The sequence below is a fragment of the Bubalus kerabau genome, chromosome 10 (assembly GCF_029407905.1).
Source record: "Bubalus kerabau isolate K-KA32 ecotype Philippines breed swamp buffalo chromosome 10, PCC_UOA_SB_1v2, whole genome shotgun sequence".
Lineage (NCBI taxonomy): Eukaryota > Metazoa > Chordata > Mammalia > Artiodactyla > Bovidae > Bubalus > Bubalus kerabau.
Genome location: NC_073633.1, coordinates 44,865,957 through 44,886,277, shown reverse-complemented (window position 1 = coordinate 44,886,277; position 20,321 = coordinate 44,865,957). Strand labels below are relative to the sequence as shown.

Here is a 20,321-nt window from a genome sequence, read left to right as displayed (position 1 = left end):
TGGGTTGCCATTTCCTTCTCCAGGGCATCTTCCTGACCCAGATACTGAACCCATGTCTCCTGTACTGCAGGCAGTTTCTTTATCAACTGAGCTACCAGGGAAACCAGAACAACAATGAGATTCACTGATTTGAAGAGAAAATAGTTATGGTTTCAACAATTACATGTTCTTTCTTCTACCCTACAGAGAAAGGACCGAGTACTGCATAGATATTTATTGTATATTATGTCTAATAGATTGCTATGAGTAATCCACAGCTAGTCTTTGTGTCTAAATGCAGTATATACCTCTGGTTCTTAAGCAATTGACTATTTCAGTTAGCTTTTGCTAAAAATGCATAGAGAGCTGATTCCTGCATGCTTTTTAGAACTCTTTTAATCAGTGCATCATCAGTATTGATATTTGCCATAGATCTATGTAGTTACTCTTTTTATACTAATAAAGACACATTTGAAAAGTCTTAGATTGAGATAAACAAGGTTCTACTGTATAGCATAAGGAACTATTTTCAATATCCTATGATAAACCATGTGGAAAAGAATATATTAAAAATAGAATGTATTTATATATATATATATACATTCATACATATGTATATGCATGTTTATATCCACATCCATATAGCTCAGTCGGTAAAGAATCTGCCTGCAGTGCAGGAGACCCGGGTTCAATCCCTGGGTTGGGAAGATCCCCTGGAGAAAGAAATGGCAACCCACTCCAGTATCCTTGCCTGTAAAATCTCATGGACAGAGGAGCCTGGTGGGCTGCAGTCCATGGGGTCACAAAGAGTCAGGCTTAACTTATCCACATCCATATACCACCCCATAACCATTCAGTTATATATGTATAACTAAATCATTTTGCTGTACAGCAGAAATTAACATTGTAAATCAACTATACTTAAATTTCAAAAAAGAGCAAATTGATATTGTATCTACTCAAGCCATCCTGTGGTATCATTAGCCAAGAATTATTTTTTGTTCATATGAATATATTTTTCATTTTCCTATGCTGGTTAGGTACACTTTTTTTCTAGTATATTCTACAGCTAAGAATGCTATTTTTCACTGATTATACTCATATGTGGGGTCTCGTTTTCAACTTATCTTGAGTTGGCCCATTAACCTCATCTCCTATGGACTTAAAATTCCAACTCCTAAGAGTACAAATGCCAAGAACAATTTTTCTCCCTAAGCTCCTATTCAATGTCTGATTTTCAGTTCTTTTTTTTTGACCCCTAATAAATAATTCCCTTTCAACTTGTAAACTTAGAAATGCATCTAAGAAAGATTTTTGTTGTACTTTAATCGAACATTTTTAGACTAGGAAAGTGACATGTTGCATATTCTTAACATCTCTTTTACTTTTGAGCTTTGTGCATAAAATATTTTGAAAACTCAGTATCCTCTTTTTTGAGAAGCTATTTGCAAAATAGAATAAATTTACTTTTACATAAATCTTATTTAAAAATTTGAACAATTAAATTTTTCTCTATATATGTATTTTATGAATATTTTAAAATTCAAAATCTATAGATAATCATGCATAATGTCTAAAGTTTATTTGCTACTTTAGATAATGACTGTAGTTTTAGGTCAGTTAATCTGAAAAGATGTAAACTCAAACAATGTTGCATAAAATAAAACTGGAGTATAAGAGAGAATGAGAAAAAAAATTGGTGTGCTTGCTAAAAGAACAAAAAAAATGCCTAAAGGATAAAAAAAGAAGGAAAATTATGAATTATTTCCCTGTTCAACCAGCAGATGTCATGTTTGCTTGTCAAAGCCTATGATTATTATAACAGTATTTCCTTAGTATTACTACGTGTACTATGTGCTTCGTACAAAATGAGTATATAAATATTGCATGTGAGTGGCTCTTAAAGCAGAGAGGAAATTTGTGGGTTTTTTTTTTTTTTTTTTTACTTTTAAGATAGATTTCTCAGATGAAGTCAGAAAGTATCTTTCTTTTATCACGTTTATCCAAAAGAAGTATATCACATTTATCCAAAATATAGATATGCTTTCTCTGAGATATAGCAAGCAAGTCCATGTTTAACCATAACTACTCAAAATCATTTCTTATCAGTAATTATTTATTGCTAATCAATATTCCTTATGAACTATCTAAAAATGCTTTTTTCCTCTTTAATTCTAAAAACATTTCTAAAATTCTAAAACAAGGTGATGCAGTTATTCAACTAAAATAAAATTTTATATCAACATCCATATATTGTCACCTTTTCTATTCTGTTCCGTAATGTATCTATCATACAAGATATTGGAGTTGGTAATCTTTATTTCTTTCTCTAATCTAATATTTCCTGAAGATATATTATATATGATATCACTCATACATAATGTAGATATGTCAGTACAAATAAAATATTTCATGAATATATTGAAAAGGCTTTATATTAATCTACCATTAAATATAAAGATGGTGATGATATGTTATGGGAAAATGTGATCTACTTGGAATATTTAAATGAGGGTTAGATTGTATCTTAATTTTTCACAACCTTGAAAATGGGATTTTGATAAACAAATTCATATTATTCACATAGGTCAAGCCAATTGTTTTCTAACTTCAGTGTCAAACTGCTTCAATAATGTGAAAAGGATTTATTTAGATAAACAATCAGTTCTAGGATTATGCCAATTTGCATTTATGACAGGCAGCCAATACTAATGTGCCAGTTACTCTTCTAGCAGTCAATATAAGATAGAAAATCCCATGGATGGAGGAGCCTGGTGGGCTGCAGTCCATGGGGTCGCTAAGCGTCGGGCACGACTGAGTGACTTCACTTTCACTTTTCACTTCCATGCATTGGAGAAGGAAATAGCAACCCACTCCAGTGTTCTTGCCTGGAGAATCCCAGGGACAGAGAAGCCTAGTGGGCTGCCGTCTGTGGGGTCGCACAGAAGCGACTTAGCAGTAGCAGCAGCAGACTATAGATAATATTGACTTGTCCAAAAAGTTCAATAGGGTTTTATCTAACATCTTTGGCCAATCCAATAGAAATATTAAATGGAATTTATAAGTAAATTCAATTGTGCTTAAAACAATTGAAGTAATACAAGAAACAGTAGGCAAATACTTCATAGCAACTTATAGACTTGAGACTGAGCCCTACCTTAAAGGCCATTTTGTTGGCAATCATCCACCCATTTCATCCCTGCTAAATGGTAGTTAGGTATTGACTAAATAACTCTCAGATCAGTTCAGTTCAGTTGCTCAGTCATGTCCGACACTTTGCAACCTCATGGACTGCAGCACACCAAGCTTCCCTGTCCATCACAACTCCTGGAGCTTACCCAAACTCATGTCCATCGAGTCAGTGATGCCATCCAACCACCTCATCCTCTGTCATCCCCTTCTCCTCCTGCCTTCAATCTTTCCCAGTATCAGGGTCTTTTCAAATGAGTCAGTTCTTCGCATCAGGTGGCCAGAGTATTGGAGTTTCATCTTCAGCATCAATCCTTCCAGTGAATATTCAGGACTGATTTCCTTTAGGATTGACTGGTTGGATCTCCTTGCAGTCCAGGGGACTCAAGAGTCTTCTCCAACACCACAGTTCAAAAGCATCAATTCTTCAGTGCTCAGCTTTCTTCAAATTCCAACTCTCACATCCATACATGACTACTGGAAAACCATAGCTTTGACTGGATAGACCTTTGTTGGCAAAGTAATGTCTCTGCTTTTAAATATGCTGTATAGGTTGGTCATAACTTTTCTTCCAAGAAGCAAGCGTCTTTTAATTTCATGGCTGCAGTCACCATCTGCAGTGATTTTGGAGCCCAAGAAAATAAATTCTCTCACTGTTTCCATTGTTTCCTCATCTATTTGACATGAAGTGATGGGACCAGATCCCATGATCTTAGTTTTCTGAATGTTGAGTTTTAAGTCAACATTTTCACTCTCTTTCACTTTTATCAAGAGGCTGTTTAGTTCTTCGCTTTCTGCCATAAACATGGTGTCATCAGCATAGCTGAAGTTATTGGTATTTCTCCCAGCAATCTTAATTCCAGCTTGTGCTTCATCCAGCCCAGTATTTCACATGATGTAGTCTGCATATAAGTTAAATAAGCAGGGTGATAATATACAGCCTTCACGTATTCCTTTCCCAATTTGGAGCCAGTCCATTGTTCCATGTATGGTTCTAACTCTTGTTTCTTGACCTGCATACAGATTTCTCAGGAGGCAGGTCAGGTAGTCTGGTATTCCCATCTCTTTAAGAATTTTCCATAGTTTGTTGTGATCCACACAGTCAAAGGCTTTGAAATAGTCAATAAAACAGAACTAGATATTTTTCTGGAACTCTGTTGCTTTTTCAATGCCCCAGTGTATGTTCACAATTTGATCACTGGTTCCTCTGCCTTTTTAAATCCAGTTTGAACATCTGGAGGTTCATGGTTCACATACTATTGAAGCCTGGCTTGCAGAATTTTGAGCATTATTTTGCTAACGTGTGAAATGAGTGCAATTGTGCGGTAGTTTGAGCATTCTTTGGCATTGCCTTTCTTTGGGATTGGAATGAAAACTGATCTTTTCCAGTCCTGTGGCCACTGCTAAGTTTTCCAAATTTGCTGGCATATTGAGTGCAGCACTTTCACAGCATCATCTTTCAGGATTTGAAATAACTCAACTGGAATTCCATTACATCCACTAGCTTTGTTCATAGTGATGCTTCTTAAGGCCTACTGACTTTGCATTCTAGGATGTCTGGCTCCAGGTGAGTGATCACACCATCGTGGTTATCTGAGTCATAAAGATCTTTTTTGTATAGTTCTTCTGTGTATTCTTTCCACCTCTTCTTAATATCTTCTGCTTCTGTTAAGTCCATACTATTTCTGTCCTTTATTGTGCCCATCTTTGCATGAAATATTACCTTGGTATCTCTAATTTTCTTGAAGAGATCCCTAGTCTTTCCAATTCTATTGTTTTCCTCTGTTATTTTGCATTAATCACTGAGGAAGGCTTTCTTATCTCTCCTTGCTATTCTTTGGAACGCTGTATTTAAATGGGTATATTTTTACTTTTCTCCTTTGCCTTTAGCTTCTATTTTTTTCTCAGCTGTTTGTAAGAACTCCTCAGACAACCATACCTTTAGTGAAGGGAAAATTCATAGTCCATATTCAGAGAGGATTGCTAGAACATTCCTAAATCAGAATATGCATCCTCTCTGAATATGCACTGGCTTTCATCTTTCATAGATCTGTTAAAATATAGTCTGATTCTCTTTCTCTGTGGTGGAGTTTCAACTCTCAGAAAACTTCATTTGCCAGGTTTTGAGGGATTTTTTTTTTCTTTTTCATGCTAAATAGCCTCTGGTTATGATTTTATTCTTTTGTTATTTCTACTTGATCCTATTTTTTTTAAAGAAAATACAAATGATAGCACTAAATCTAATACTCCTTGTATTTCCCTCATGGCTAAGTTACAAAAGCAATCCCCTCTTTCCCTGCTCCCCTCAATTAAAAAGCAAAAATAAAAAGCAATAAATGAAAAACCAACCATTGATACTGTTGCCTCCTCAGTTCAATCTAGACACTAATTTCTAATGAAAACACTGTATATTGACATTACTCACTTAAACAGCTCATTACGTCATTTATACATTTTGGATATTTACTTTTAGTCAAAACCCCTGACTCATTATATAGGCTTCTATCAAATGTACCTCCTCAACAGGTTTGGGAAATTTTGTCTCAAATGCAAGTTGTCAATGACATTTTGGGTATTGATCCCTTCATTCAGTATATTGTGTTCCTCTCATCTAGATTTTACTAAGTGATGTGAACATGAATTTGCACTATCATTTAGTTAGTAATAAGTAAAAAATATACAAAATAAAGAAGCAATAAAACAAATGTGATGGCTCTTTTCCTCCTATGCAAGATAATTTGTATAGAATTAATAATCCATTTTCAATTAAAATGAATGAATATTCATAGAACATTTTTAAAAGCACACAATGTTGATGTAAGACTTTACCAAATGTTATAAAAATTCATATATTTAATTCAATGTATTTAATTTTACTAGTAAATTTATCAGAAATTAACTTCAGTTCATCTAACATTTTTTCCTGGTAAACCTCTCTAGGGTAATAGAGACCATAAATTTCATTCTTAGTCTTCAAAATTCATTCTCTAACTATCTGTTATAAATTCTTATGAATCAGCTCTTGTTTAATCCCTAGATGTTACGTGACTAATGATGAAGAAAAAGAAAACCAGGTAAGAAAATTCCCTGCAAATAGGAACCCAGGAGGAAAACCTCAGGAGGACATTTAATATTTAATCTAATTTCAAAAAAATAAAGTCTGTTGAATAATTTACAATTTATTAAATCATAAATCCAGTAAAAATTGTAAAGCTATCTGAAAGGTCTGAGAAAATGGAAGCAATTTCTAGGAAGACAAAGGCCATACCTCTTTGTTCATTGCCTAGAACACTACTCGCCATTCAATAGACTCTCAATAAATATTGATTTAATAAATAAATGTACTATTGGTAAAATATAAGGTGTAAAAAGTCTATATTTCAGATTATTAATGAGTTGGACCCATAATTCCCAATGATTTGTACATTTTTCAATTTGGCGATTAAAAGAAAAACCTGAGATGGTTTATGTAGGTTACATACACTATGTGTACCTCATGTATGGGGACTTCCCTGGTGGCTCAGTGGTAAAGAATCCACAGGAATCTGCAATGCAGGAGATGCAGGTTCAGTCCCTGGGTTGGGATGATCCCATGGAGAAGGGTGTGGCAATCCACTCCAGTGTTCTTGCCTGGAGAAATTCATGGGCCAGAGGATCCTGGCTCCTGTTAGGCTACAGCCCCTAGAGTCTCAAAGGGTCAGATACCACTGAAGCGACTGAGCACACACACACCTCACATATCCTTAAAATCTTAAAAAGAAAAAAAAATACTTTTGTTGTTGATCAGAGTTCTTGCATTGTTAAGGTTTTGTTTGGTTAGTTTCAATTTACTGACCAAAGACATGGATAATATAAACACAGATTGTCATATTCACTGATTTTTTTTTTTTTGGCAGACTTATCATTCACTTGCTGATAAAGTTTTTGGCTGTTCTGTGATGACCTAAATGGGAAAGAAATCCAAAAAATAGGGGATATATGTATATGTTTAGTTGTTTCACTTTGCTGTACAGAAGAAACTAACACAGCATTTTGAAGCAACTATGCTCCAATGAAAATAATTAAACATATATAAATTTGGCAAGATTATATTTCCAAGCCTGGCCCCTCATGCATTTTAGTCCAATGTAGCTCACTTGATGTCTCCATTTAGATTATTCAAATTGTTCAAAAATAATTTTCTGACCCCCCAAATTTGATCCTCCCATAGCTTTTCATGTCAGTTGATGGAAATTCGATTCTTCTGGTTGCTTACACCAAAAAACTTGTAGTCATTCTTGGGTCTTCTCTTCCTCTCCCACTGTTCATCAAACCTACCAGGAAATCATCTTGCATCTGTTCTCAAATTCTCCATAAATTAACTTGAATTTAATCATATGACTTTTTAAATATAAAAATTACTTATGGAACATGAAGTAGAAAGTAATAAAAGGTACAAAAAGAGTAATTAGGTTTGACTGTAATATACATTTAAATTTAAGGTCTCTTTCTGTTTCTAGGAAAGGCCTATGCTCCAGAATTCTATTACGATACCTACAATCCTGTGTAATTTCAGGTCTCTTTCTGTTTCTAGGGAAGGCCTATGCTCCAGAATTCTATTACGATACCTACAATCCTGTTTGGCAGAACAGACACCGTGTTTACTCCTACAGTTTACAGTGGACTCAGATGAATCCTGATGCAGTGGATCGGATTGTTGCATACCGGTTGGGTATTAGGCAGGTGAGGCATTTAATTATCTTCTTTTGTGCTTATGTGATTCTCTTTGAAGATCTTGTTATGATGATGTGTTGATATAAATTTTAATCATTTTTCAATGAATTTCAGACCATATTTTTTCTAAATCAAAGGTAACAGTACACTACCAAGAACTGTTTCAAATTATTTACAAATCTTTGAAATTAATTTATGCATTTTTACTATGATGTGAGACATACTAAAGTGAGCTTTCTGGAATACTTCATCATTTAGATACACTATATAAATTGCATGGTATAATTTCTATGAAAGAAACTTATTTAACATGTGCTTACATTTACCTGCACTGAGTAATTCTTTGTCTCATTTCCTAGAAATCCTACATATTTTTATTCTCAGGGATTCAAAGTATATCTGATTTTTAAAAGCTAATTTAATGTATCTGAAGAATAGAAATATTTTGGTAAAATGAGAAAAAAACAATGAAGTAGGGTGTTTTCCTAAAGTAGCTGAAGATTATAGGGTCTGTAAAAATATCATAGCTTTTTCAAATGAACCAGTGTTAAATTCAGTTATCCTTTGCTGCTATAAATGATATTTTTTTAAAATTTAAATGTAGGTATTTTCATTATTTCCTGTTATATAGTAAGTTATCTGGAAAGATTGTTTCAGCATAATAAAACATTTTTGAAAATGTATTTGACTATCACATAAGCTGTTAGCTTTCTTTTACATGTTTGTTTTATGCAGAGATTTGTGAAATGTGTTTTCCACTTTCATAGCTAAATCATACAATAGCATTTTGAGTTTCGAAAGTAGAAAACATTGAATTTGCTTAGAGAAAGATTGATCCATCACCACCAATCCATTCAGTCTCACAATCATAAAACTATTGATTGTTTTAATCTTGTTAACAAAGTTATAATAAAAGACTATGCAAGATATATCATTAAAATTAAGATACATTTTAAGTTAAATATTCTTATCCTTCTTGTCTAAGTATTCACAGATCACAGGCATGGTAGGCAGGAATTGTTCATTTGGAAATTTTCTCTATTACCCTTATTTATTTTGGTCCCTAAGTAAATACCAAATACATGCCAAAATTGTTCTATTATACTTGTTAGAATTTAATGGTAATTTTTCTTGATAGGAAGGATAGAAACAAAAAATTCAGCAGCCCTTTCTCCCCCGGTTTATTGGCTTATCTTTTTATTTTTCTTTCTCAACACAGTTAGTGGTTTTAGGTCTTTTATATTTAGAGCATCTTAGCACATTCTTGACTTTAGATACCTCACATTCCTTTCCAAGTCTTTACCCAGTGATTTGGGCAATCGTATTCATCTTTTATTACATGTTTTTAAAAAACAAAGGACCCCAGGTGGCGCTAGTGGTAAAGAACCTGCCTGCCAGTGCAGGAGACATAAGAGACGCAGGTTCCATCCCTGGTTCAGGAAGATACCTTGGTGGAAGGCATGGCAATCCACTCCAGTACTCTTGCCTGGAGAATAACACAGACAGATAAGCCAGGTGGGCTACAGTCTGTAGGGTCGCAAAGAGTCAGACATGCCTGAAGCGACTTAACACAACACACAATGCCAAACTGCAATGTAAAAATGAATCATTTTATTTAAGTGTCTTTTCCTTTTTTCTGGTTATAGGTTGTTCTCCAACATTTGAGTTAGAATTTCATCTTTAATTTCTCACTTTCTTCCTTGGTTATATTTTCTTAAAGTGTCTGGGTAACGGCCCTTTGCTTTCTGTATGCTGAAGAGTTGTCTGGTTACATCTGCAGAATTAATTTACCCAACCCTACTTATCATTCTCTTCTTTTATTCTAAAAGTATTAAAACTTTCATTCCCAAAGTGTCTATTATGTATGCAAATCACCTTCTCTAGAAATCATATTTGATAGAAGAGTTACCAGCTAAGTCCTCCCCCAAATGGAGAGATTTTAAACTTCCTCCTAAGAGGGATCCAACTATTTAAAGTCCTTCCTTCTTGTCCATATCTTGTACTCATTATTAATACACTATCTTCTGTAATATTTTTTCCTGGGATTGCCATGCTATTTTCCAATGAGTTTCTCTTTTTTTTTTTTAATTTTCCTTTCCTGTCATGAACATCTCTAAATTCCTGTCTTTGCTTCCTGATCATAAACCTAGTCTATAACTCCCTGATATGTGGTGACACACACTTCCCAGTCACTGTGTTCATCCTGGTGAACAAATTAGTTAATTTCCCCCCATTCTGCTACACTAGAATGCATTATATTTGCATGCATGTAGTGTATAAATTTCTCCTTACTGTGTTTTGCTGAAATTATGAATTTCTTGCACACCTAGCTTCCAATTCTAGCCAATCTAGCCTTATCATATTGAGTTATATAACCTTGAGTACTATTCAGTATTTCTGAACATACTGAAGCCTTGACTCCTACCTGGGAAGTCAAAGATAATAATACTGTCAGGTAATTGGAGTGTGGAGTAAAATATATTCCCCACTTGTACCACAGGCCAGGTTCCCTTATGCAGGGCACTCCTTACACAAACATCTGTGGTAATTCTTAAATTCATCTTCCTGGGATGTGTTAACAGTTTTTGTTTTTGTTTTTAAGTGCATTTTAAGAGTTTAACATATGTACTATTTTTATTTCAGCTTTATTCAGAACACTGTATATCCTGGATCTAAGTAGTATTCCAAGCCATGATTTTCACAAAATAATTTCTAGCCATTTTTTTTCACTTGTCTTATTTTTATTTCAAAACTATTGTCTTCTCTAATATCCATTTTACTGATTCACATTTTTCTATTCCACTGTCAGTTATTTTAAAGCTTTCTTGATCGGATCAGTAAGCCTGATGCTAATAGTATTCTTTCCAAGTTTGTGAGATTTCATGCTATCCACCAGAGGAAGACATATTTCTGGTGTTACAAACCATGGTTCAAAAAACAATCCTTTTTCTTACAGTTTCTAAAGCTAGCTCTTTACTTGCCTTAGCATTATTTTCTGGTTTTCTTTGTTGTTAGGATTTTCTTTTACATTTATAAACGAGTATTATTTTTTCCTAGGATGCTTTGTTTTTGTTATACTCTATTTTAATTGGTAATTTACCCAGACACTGTATCTTGCCATGGAAGAAAAACTTTGATTTGTCTTTTGGGGATGTTTCAATAAAGAATAATGGCCTTCCACTGTCCTGCCAATGTGAAAGAAAGGAAATGTTTGTAGATATATGATAAGAACAGAAAGATCAAGTATAAACACTACTCTTTTTCCATATTCCACTCCCATATTCTTTACATTTAACCCTTTCATGAAAAATCTTAACATGCAAAAATGGCCTCAGTAGACATCATTTCTTTTGAAGATCCTCTTGCACACCAAAGTTGAGGACCGTAGGGCAGAAGCATTCTAGATACAATGAAATTGATATAATTTTTAAGAATATTCTCTGTTTAATAATAGGAAACAAAGTCATTAAGTAAAATCATTTTTCTATATTATCGTAGAAAATTTAGATTCCTACTTCCTCAAGTATGCACATTTAGATATTAACATTATTTTAAGACACAATCAAATACTAGCATTTAACATAATCCTTCTTTAATTCTGATCTGATGATTATTGTAGTGGAGATTTTATATGACATGAATATGGCCTTTTCATGTCCCAGACTTAGAATTTTGAATCAATGAGCTTCAGAATGTAACCAACGTAACTTGGATGATGTTTAAAGATGTTAGGAATGTAGCAAATTTTATATTTCTACAAAATAAATTTTAAATTTAAGCAACATAAATTTTTAAAAAGGATTTCTTCTCTAATAATTAGTATTTATGTCTTTGACTATGAGACTGTTTTTTTAATGGATTATTAATTTATATTATATACTTTATGATTTTAAAATCATTATTTTACTCTATATTTTTATTTTGAGCCTATATATATAAATAATTTCTTTTATCCATAAATTATCTATATTATCTAATGAAAAGTACTTTCCTTTTTAATATCAAGCATGACTTTAATTATACAACACATTTTTGATTTGCTGAAGCATGAAAAGTAAATTTGACCCTTAAAGACTCATGGTAAATTCAGTTCAAAAGAGCCCACCTTTTCTTTAATCCACAAACTGTTAGAAACTTATTTATTCTTAAATTAAGATTATAAAATCAGTACTGTATCATTAAACTCCTTGCTGGGTGGGTTTGGTAACTATACCCAGCATTCCTCCAAATTTTTGGTAAAATTAACTGACTCTTTTGATTAAATTGTATGGTCTTTATTTAAATATAATGAGAAAAGTTATTTTAGAATTTGATTATTGGCTTATATACTTTTCATAAATGTTGCTGCAGTCTATCTATAAAAAAGCACTAGAATTCTGAAATCACTGCTTTAAAAAACTTAAAAAGAGGACAGCTATTTCATGTGAAGTTAAAAAATTAATGTATGGAAAAAATTTTTCTAAGAATTTTAATGTCCTTAAATTGTACTTTTTAAGCTCAGCTAAGAAATTGTTTAATCTCTTTAGACAGCTACTAGCTTCCCAACTATTTGCTTCTTTTGTTGCTTAACAGGAAAGAGAAAAAAGTTATTTGAGTGTCTGCTTTTTTAGTATCTAAAGAATTAAGAAACAAGCAAAACTGTTTCTCAGAGAAGGCAATGGCAACCCACTCCAGTACTCTTGCCTGGAAAATCCCATGGGCGCAGGAGCCTGGAAGGCTGCAGTCCATGGGGTCGCCAAGAGTCCGACGTGACTGAGCGACTTCACTTTGACTTTTCACTTTCATGCATTAGAGAAGGAAATGGCAACCCACTCCAATGTTCTTGCCTGGAGAATCCCATGGATGGGGGAGCCTGGTGGACTGGCGTCTATGGGGTCGCACAGAGTCGGACACGACTGAAGTGACTTAGCAACAAAAACTGTTTCTGAGTTATTCGAGTATACAAGACAACATAGGTATCATTTAACTCCATTTAACATACACACTCGGAGAAGGCAATGGCACCCCACTCCAGTACTCTTGCCTGGAAAATCCTATGGGCTGAGGAGCCTGGTAGGATGCAGTCCATGGGGTTGCTAAGAGTCGGACACGACTGAGCGACTTCCCTTTCACTTTTCACTTTCATGCGTTGGAGAAGGAAATGGCAACCCACTCCAGTGTTCTTGCCTGGAGAATCCCAGGGACAGGGGAGCCTGATAGGCTGCCGTCCATGGGGTCGCACAGAGTCGGACATGACTGAAGGGACTTAGCCTCAGCAGCAGCAACATATACACTTGCAGAAGGCAATGGCAACCCACTCCAGTATTCTTGCCTGGAGAATCCCAGGGACGGAGGAGCCTGGTGGGCTGCAGTCTATGGGGTTGCATAGAGTCGGAGGACATGATTGACACGACTTAGCAGCAGCAGAACATATACACTATAGGTTCTAAAAATGAAGGATTTTAGACTTTTATACAGTTTTCTTTTTATACTCTGTCTTAGAGACCCACAATGAATGTGATTTTTTGACTCTCATCTTTGGAATAGGGGATATTTAATTGAATAAAATACTTTAATTCACCCTGTTCCTGTCTTACTAAACCTTGACACTAAAATACTTAGAGTTATCATATTCACATTCTTGTCCAGTCAGTCAACAAAACTCTTACTAAATTAATCATCTCATAAATACTGGCTTCCTTGGTGGCTCAGATGGTAAATAATCTGTCTGCAATGCAGAAGATCCCCAGGTTCTGTCCCTGGGTCAGGAAGATCCCCTAGATAAGGAAATGACAACCCACTCCAGTATTCTTTGGAATGCTATGGACAGAGGAGCCTGCCAGGCTGAAGTTCATGGGCTCAAAAAGTTGGACATGGCTGAGCATACACACATATTAAGTTCCAACAAGAGATGCATTCTCTAGTTATGCCTGGATTGATGCATTTCCAAATCCAGTGATTAGTAAAATATTGTGCTCAGTCCACTATTAAGTTTCAAGATTTACTCCATGGACTGAGAACTAACCCAAATGGCAAGCAAATATTTTCTTTAGTTCTTCTGGGCAAGATATACTCAGTTCCTTAGACTTACATTAGAATATATTTCTAAGACTTTTTTTTTAAATAACAAACATATTAATGAGATATTAAAAGTTACTTTATTATGGTATGTGCAAACTAAACTGTATTTGGTAATTCTGATGACTAATTCAGTGCTTTACATAGGAGTGTGACTACCTGAAAATACAACTTCTCAGTGAACATTCTCTCAAATTTCAAGAATGAATCTCAGAGTTGTCTTGAATTGATAACTATTTCCTATTGCTTCCTTTCATTTTAAAATATAAATTACTATTTGTTTAGCTTTATCATTTTCAGTTGTATTTCTTTAGGTTTCTTAAGTTGTTTTAAAATGTGGAGTCATACTTATTTTTACACTATTTCTTTTTTTTTAATTTATTTATTTATTTTACTTGGAGGCTGATTACTTTACAATATTGTGGTGGTTTTTGCCATATATTGACATGAATCAGCCATGGGTGTATATGTGTCCCCTATCTCAAACCCCCCACCTACATTCCTCCCCATTCCTTCCCTCTGGGTTGTCCCAGTGCACCAGCTTTGAGTGCCCTGATTCATGCATCAAACTTGGACTGGTCATCTATTTAATATATGGTAATATACATGTTTCAGTGCTATTCTCTCAAATCATCCCACCCTCACCTTCCCCCACAGAGTCCGCAAGTCTGTTCTTTATATTTGTGTCTCTTTTGCTGTCTTGCATGTAGGGTCATCATTACCATCTTTCTAAATTCCATATATATGTGTTAATATACTGTATTGTTGTTTTTCTTTCTGACTTACTTCCCTCTCTATAGTAGGCTCCAGTTTCATCCACCTCATTAAATTCAAATGCATTCTTTTTAATAGCTGAGTACTATTCCACAGCAGTGTGTCACAACTTTCTTATCCATTCACCAGCCGATGGGCATCTAGGTTGCTTCCATGTCCTAACTGTTGTAAATAGTGCTGCGATGAACACTGGGGTACACATGTTTCTTTTAATTCTGGTTTACCTTGGTGTGTATGCCCAGCAGTGGGATTGCTGGATTGTATGGCAGTTCTATTTCCAGCTTTTTAAGAAATCTCCACACTGTTCTCCATAGTGGCTGTACTAGTTTGCATTCCCACCAACAATGTAAGACAGTTCCCTTTTCTCCACATCCTCTCCAGCATTTATTGTTTGTAAACTTTTTGGTAGCAGCCATTCTGACTGGCGTGAAATGGTACCTCATTATGGTTTTGATTTGTTAGCTATCTGTATGTCTTCTTTGGAGAAATGTCTGTTTAGGTCTTTTCCCCTCTTTTTGATTGGTTTGTTTATTTTTCTGGTATTGAGCTGCATGAGCTACTTGTATATCTTTTAGATTAATTCTTTGTCAGTTGCTTCGTTTCCTATTATTTTCTCAAATTCTGAAGGCTGTCTTTTCACTTTGCTTATAGTTTCCTTCATTGTGCAAAAGCTTTTAAGTTTAATAAGGCTCCATTTGTTTATTTTTGCTTTTATATCCATTACTTGGGGAGGTGGGTCATAGAGGATCTTGCTGTGATTTATGCCAAAGAGTGTTTTGCCTATGTTTTCCTCTAGGAGTTGTATAGTTTCTAGTCTTACACTTAGATCTTTAATCCACTTTGAGTTTATTTTTGTGTATGGTGTTAGAAAGTATTCTAGTTTCATTCTTTTACAAGTGGTTGACCAATTTTCCCAGCAGCACTTGTTAAAGAGATTGTCTTTTCTCCATTGTATATTTTTGCCTCCTTTGTCAAAGATAAAGTGCTCATAGGTGCATGGATTTATCTCTGGGCTTTCTATTTTGTTCCATTGATCTATATTTCTGTCTTTGTGCCAGTTCCATACTGTCTTGATGACTGTAGCTTTGTAGTACAGTCTGAAGTTAGGCAGGTTGATTCCTCCAGTTCCATTCTTCTTTCTCAAGATTTCTCTGGCCATTCGAGGTTTTTTTTTTTTATTTCCATACAAATTGTGAAATTATTTGTTCTAGTTCTGTGAAAAATACCATTGGTAGCTTGATAGGAATTGCTTTGAATCTATAGATGGTTTGGGGTAGTATACTCATTTTCACTATAATGATTCTTCCAATCCATGACATGGTATATTTCTTCCACACTATTTCTATACCAGAAATGTGTCTTCTTTTCAGCAGTTAAAATATTTCAACTGCTATATCTGAAACAATTTTACCTTCAAATGATAAATGTTGAATGTGACAATTATCAATAAAATTACATCAAATTACTGCTGCATGCTTGCTTGATTATGGATTGCTGTTGTTTTTTTCCCCCAAATTTCTGTTCTGTTTTAAAAAGTTCAAACAAGAAATGCAAAATATAACAAAGTGCTTCAGTTGCTTTGCGTGTGCTATTGCTTCAGTCATGTCTGACTCTTTGTGACCCTATGGACCTTAGCTCACAGATTCTTTACCACTGAGTCACCAGGGAAGCCCCTCCTCAGCTTTTAATTTTATAAGTTGTTCAATTATGGTATGATCATATCTTTTTAAATTTTTTAATGATAAATGGAAATAGAATAATTGGATTCAAAAGAATAAAAATGTAAATTAGGAAAATATTTAAGTATAATATTAAATATCAAAACATTTTGTAAAATAGGTATTATCACTCTTGTTTAGGTACAGAACTAATCTTACAGAAGTTAAGATGTAGTTCTTGTCTTCAGAGAGTTTAAAACATATGAGAAGAGGGACTTCCCTGGTGGTCCAGTGTTTAAGACTTCATCTTTCAATGAGGGAAGTCTAGGTTCAATTCTTGGTCTGGGAGCTAAGATCCCACATGTCTCACAGCCAAAAAACCAAAACATAAAATAGAACCAATATTGTAACAGATTCAACAGATACTTCTGAAAAGTGGTCCACGTCAAAAAACTTCAGAAAAACAAACAAACAAACATAAGAGGAGATAGTCAACCAAATAGATACAGGCATGCTCAGTCACTTCAGTCATGTCTGCCTCTTTGTGATGCTGTGGACTGTGGCCCACCAGGCTCCTCAGTCTCTGGGATTCTCCAGGCAAGAAAACTAGAGTGGGTTGCCATGCCCTCCTCCAGGGGATCTTCCCAACCCAGGGATCGAATCCAGGTTTCCTGCATTGGCAGGTGAACTCTTTACCACTGAACCACAGGGAAAGCCCAACCAAGTAGATATCAAACTACAATATAGTTTGATAAGTATGATAATAAGTGTGGTTGTAAGGTATTACTAGAAAACATTGGAGGGAAACCTAAGTTAACTTTTGGATGTGAGCAATGCTGAATGAAAGAAATACTAGCAAACTGATACCAGAGGGTTGAAGAGAAGTTACACATATCAGGGGACTTGGAGAAATTAACAGGTGCCTGGGTACAAAGCCAGCTGGATAAAATTTAAGAAGTGAAAATAATACAGTATATCTAGACCTTTCCTGATAGTTCAAGAGAGAAAGAAGAGACAAAGTGGTGATACAAGGGACTGAGATCATGGAGGGCCATATGAACTGGTCCAAAGAAATTGGACTTTACATTGAGAGAAGTGGGGAGACACATGAAGAGCCAAAACAGAGGAGTCAAGTAATGGTACAAAATAGGGGATACCATAGAGTAAAAGCTGTTGTTTTACTTCAAGTGAAAATTAACAACCTGAATCAGTGCTGCTGCATTGGCAATTGAAGACAGATTCATATGGCAATATGAGAAGGATTTGATGATTAAGTGTAGGTTGCAGAAAAGAAGAGAACATGAAGGCAGAGATGAAGAAACTATTCACTACCTAAGTGCTTGTCTTTAGAAAATCTTAGGTTAAAACATGGTAGTATTTGTTTTCTTATTTTTATATGTTAAGAAAATATTATTGAATATGATTGTTTATATTGAAATAAAAATGAGCTGTTACTGAAATGAATATTAGGCATATATTTAATGAAATATTATCAAGGAAGTATAAAATGATGAAATTTAAAAACATAAAATCTGAAGAAAGCTTCACCTTATAATGTAAAATAAAGAACTAATATATCTATGCAATATTTTTTAATGTTTTAAGTATGCTTAGCTTGCTGCTGCTGCTGCTAAGTCACTTCAGTCACGTCCAACTCTGTGCGACCCCATAGACGGCAGCCCACCAGGCTCCCCATCCCTGGGATTCTCCAGGCAAGAACACTGGAGTGGGTTGCCATTTATTCTAAAAGATATGTGTCTTAATAAGATGATATTAAAAAATTGATAGGAAGTGTTCTTATATTTAGTTAGCTGCTTCTTTGCTTAGAGATACTAAATTCAAACATATACAATAAGGTCCCTGCATATGAACCTTACAGTAACAAACTTTCAAAGATGCAAACGTGCATCACGTATCCAACCTAGAGACCAGGGAGTCATAGCAACTTTCAAAAAATATGTCATGCTTTTCATCAGGCAGTAAAGGCAACTGACAAATCAGGAACAACTTTGTGGCACTTTTGGAAGGAATATAACATCTTCAAGGCCACAGAAACACGTTGACTTTGCTTGGTATAAGTTACAGCCATCACCATGAAAGGATTTGAAAGAATCTTTTCCCACAGTTTGTTCTCTGTTTTTGTGGATTTGAGAAGGTGGTTGAGGAGTCCAAAAGGGTCTTCAACAGCTCAGTGACCCTCAGGGAGAACCTGGACCTAGGTTTGCAAAAGGATGACTTTACTGAACTCCATGCTGTGCCACTGGAAGAGCTTACAGATGAAGACCAGATGGAAGTGGAGGCCTATTGGGGTCCAGCCCAGGCAGGATTCAGGGGTTTCAAAGGCGGGATGGCTTTGGCGATCGGGATACGATAGAATTAAAGATATAAAGAGTGGTTAAATAAGGATAGCTCAGTGAGAAAATTCAGTGGAGAAAAGAGGCTGAATAACTTGGTTTATGTGGAAAGCTAATAAAATTCCAAGATAAGGAATTTGCGTCACCTACGTAGGCTGCAGGCGTCCTCCTGTTCTCCCGAAGGAGAGGAGACACTAAGGCCTCCCCAGTCACATCTTAGAAGCCCAGGCAAAATTAGTAGGCTTGACGAGCCACCACATTCCAGATGGGAATTCAGCCAGGTGAGAGAAAGAACGACATGGGGAGACCAAGCTTCGGTGAACAAGGCCTGCACTTTATTTTCCAAAGTAGTTTTTATACCTTAAGTTGTGCATAGAGGATAATGGGGGAAGGGGTAGAGTCATGCAGTAAGCCAGGCTTTCTTCCTGCAAACTTATCATATGCAAAAGTTTGGGTGATTTACATTATCTTCTGGCCAGGATGCCTGTTAACATTTTATGACCCTTTCTTCAGAAAACTTATTTTTCTCTAAAGGTGATTATTCTAAAGTGAGGCGCCACCCTCCAAAAGCATTAGATAAAGTTGCATTCCTATAGGGTAAAGGTGTGGTGGGCTATAACAAGAAAAGAATTAACTCAAGGGTCCAAGGTTACAAACATTAAAGCTACTACTTATATTCCTATACACCAATTATATTAATCAATACACTGCCAGGGACACAGTAGGTAAGGGATATGGAAACTTAGCAGCAAACATTGGCCCAACAAGTGAAAAACCCTTCACCAATACAATTTCTAATCAATCTTTTAACTGCTCAAAGGAATCTGTATTTAGTCAGTTTAGAAAATCTCATGCCTCTCACAGTTGGGAGGCTCTGAACAATCACATGTGGCCGGAAGAACCTGTTCAGGCAGGCTAGAGGACTTCCAAAGGAGTTTGTAGGTTGAAACACTCTTGTCATGCCCAGGAACTTTATTAACTGGAGCTGGAAGTTAACTTTTTCAGAGAGAGGTGGTAGGGGACAGCCCCCCATAAAGTCAGAGGTGTAGGTGAGAGCACAAAGCAATAAAGTAGGCAGACTCTGGTTTTGGGGATAGATGCTCGAGAATTTCCAGGGGGACTCCTGAGGCTCCATCCCGCCTTTGCGTATGCCAAGCCTCCTTCCTCATGACCTTTGCCACGGGCAGAGTTCCTCACGCTGGCTCCCGGCAGAGGCCCAGAGACAGGACAAAGAAAAAAGGAAGAAGAAGTAACTGAAGAAGTGAAGAGATTCATGATTCATGAAATGGCAAAGGGATTTTCTTTATTTGAGGAAGCACTGTTAATTTTTGAGGCATAGGACCAGAACATAGAATGCTACACAAAGGTTGCAGCTCAGAATGCAATCCAGTGCTATGATGTCATTCTATGATGAGAAAAAAAGAGCTACTATCCAGACGTCACTGTGGTTTTTTTTCAAGAGGATAGCTAGAACTGAATCCAGCAAGGAACCAGAACCTGTGTCATCAAGGTGAAGAGGAATGAGATTGCAGCTTGCCCTCTAGCTGATGATCCTTCAGCTCAACCATCTTCCATCCCTCTCCCTTGTCCAGTTAGA

The 20,321-nt window shown here is 35.6% G+C and overlaps 1 protein-coding gene across 1 annotated transcript in view; it reads left to right on the top strand.

Moving 5' to 3' along the window:
* MDGA2 (MAM domain containing glycosylphosphatidylinositol anchor 2) overlaps positions 1–20,321 on the top strand; it is a 919,168-nt gene that overhangs the window by 816,725 nt on the left and 82,122 nt on the right. The window contains exon 10 of the mRNA XM_055537535.1: positions 7,742–7,890. Within this exon, the coding sequence (XP_055393510.1) occupies positions 7,742–7,890 (149 nt within the window). The remainder of the gene's footprint in view (positions 1–7,741; positions 7,891–20,321) is intronic.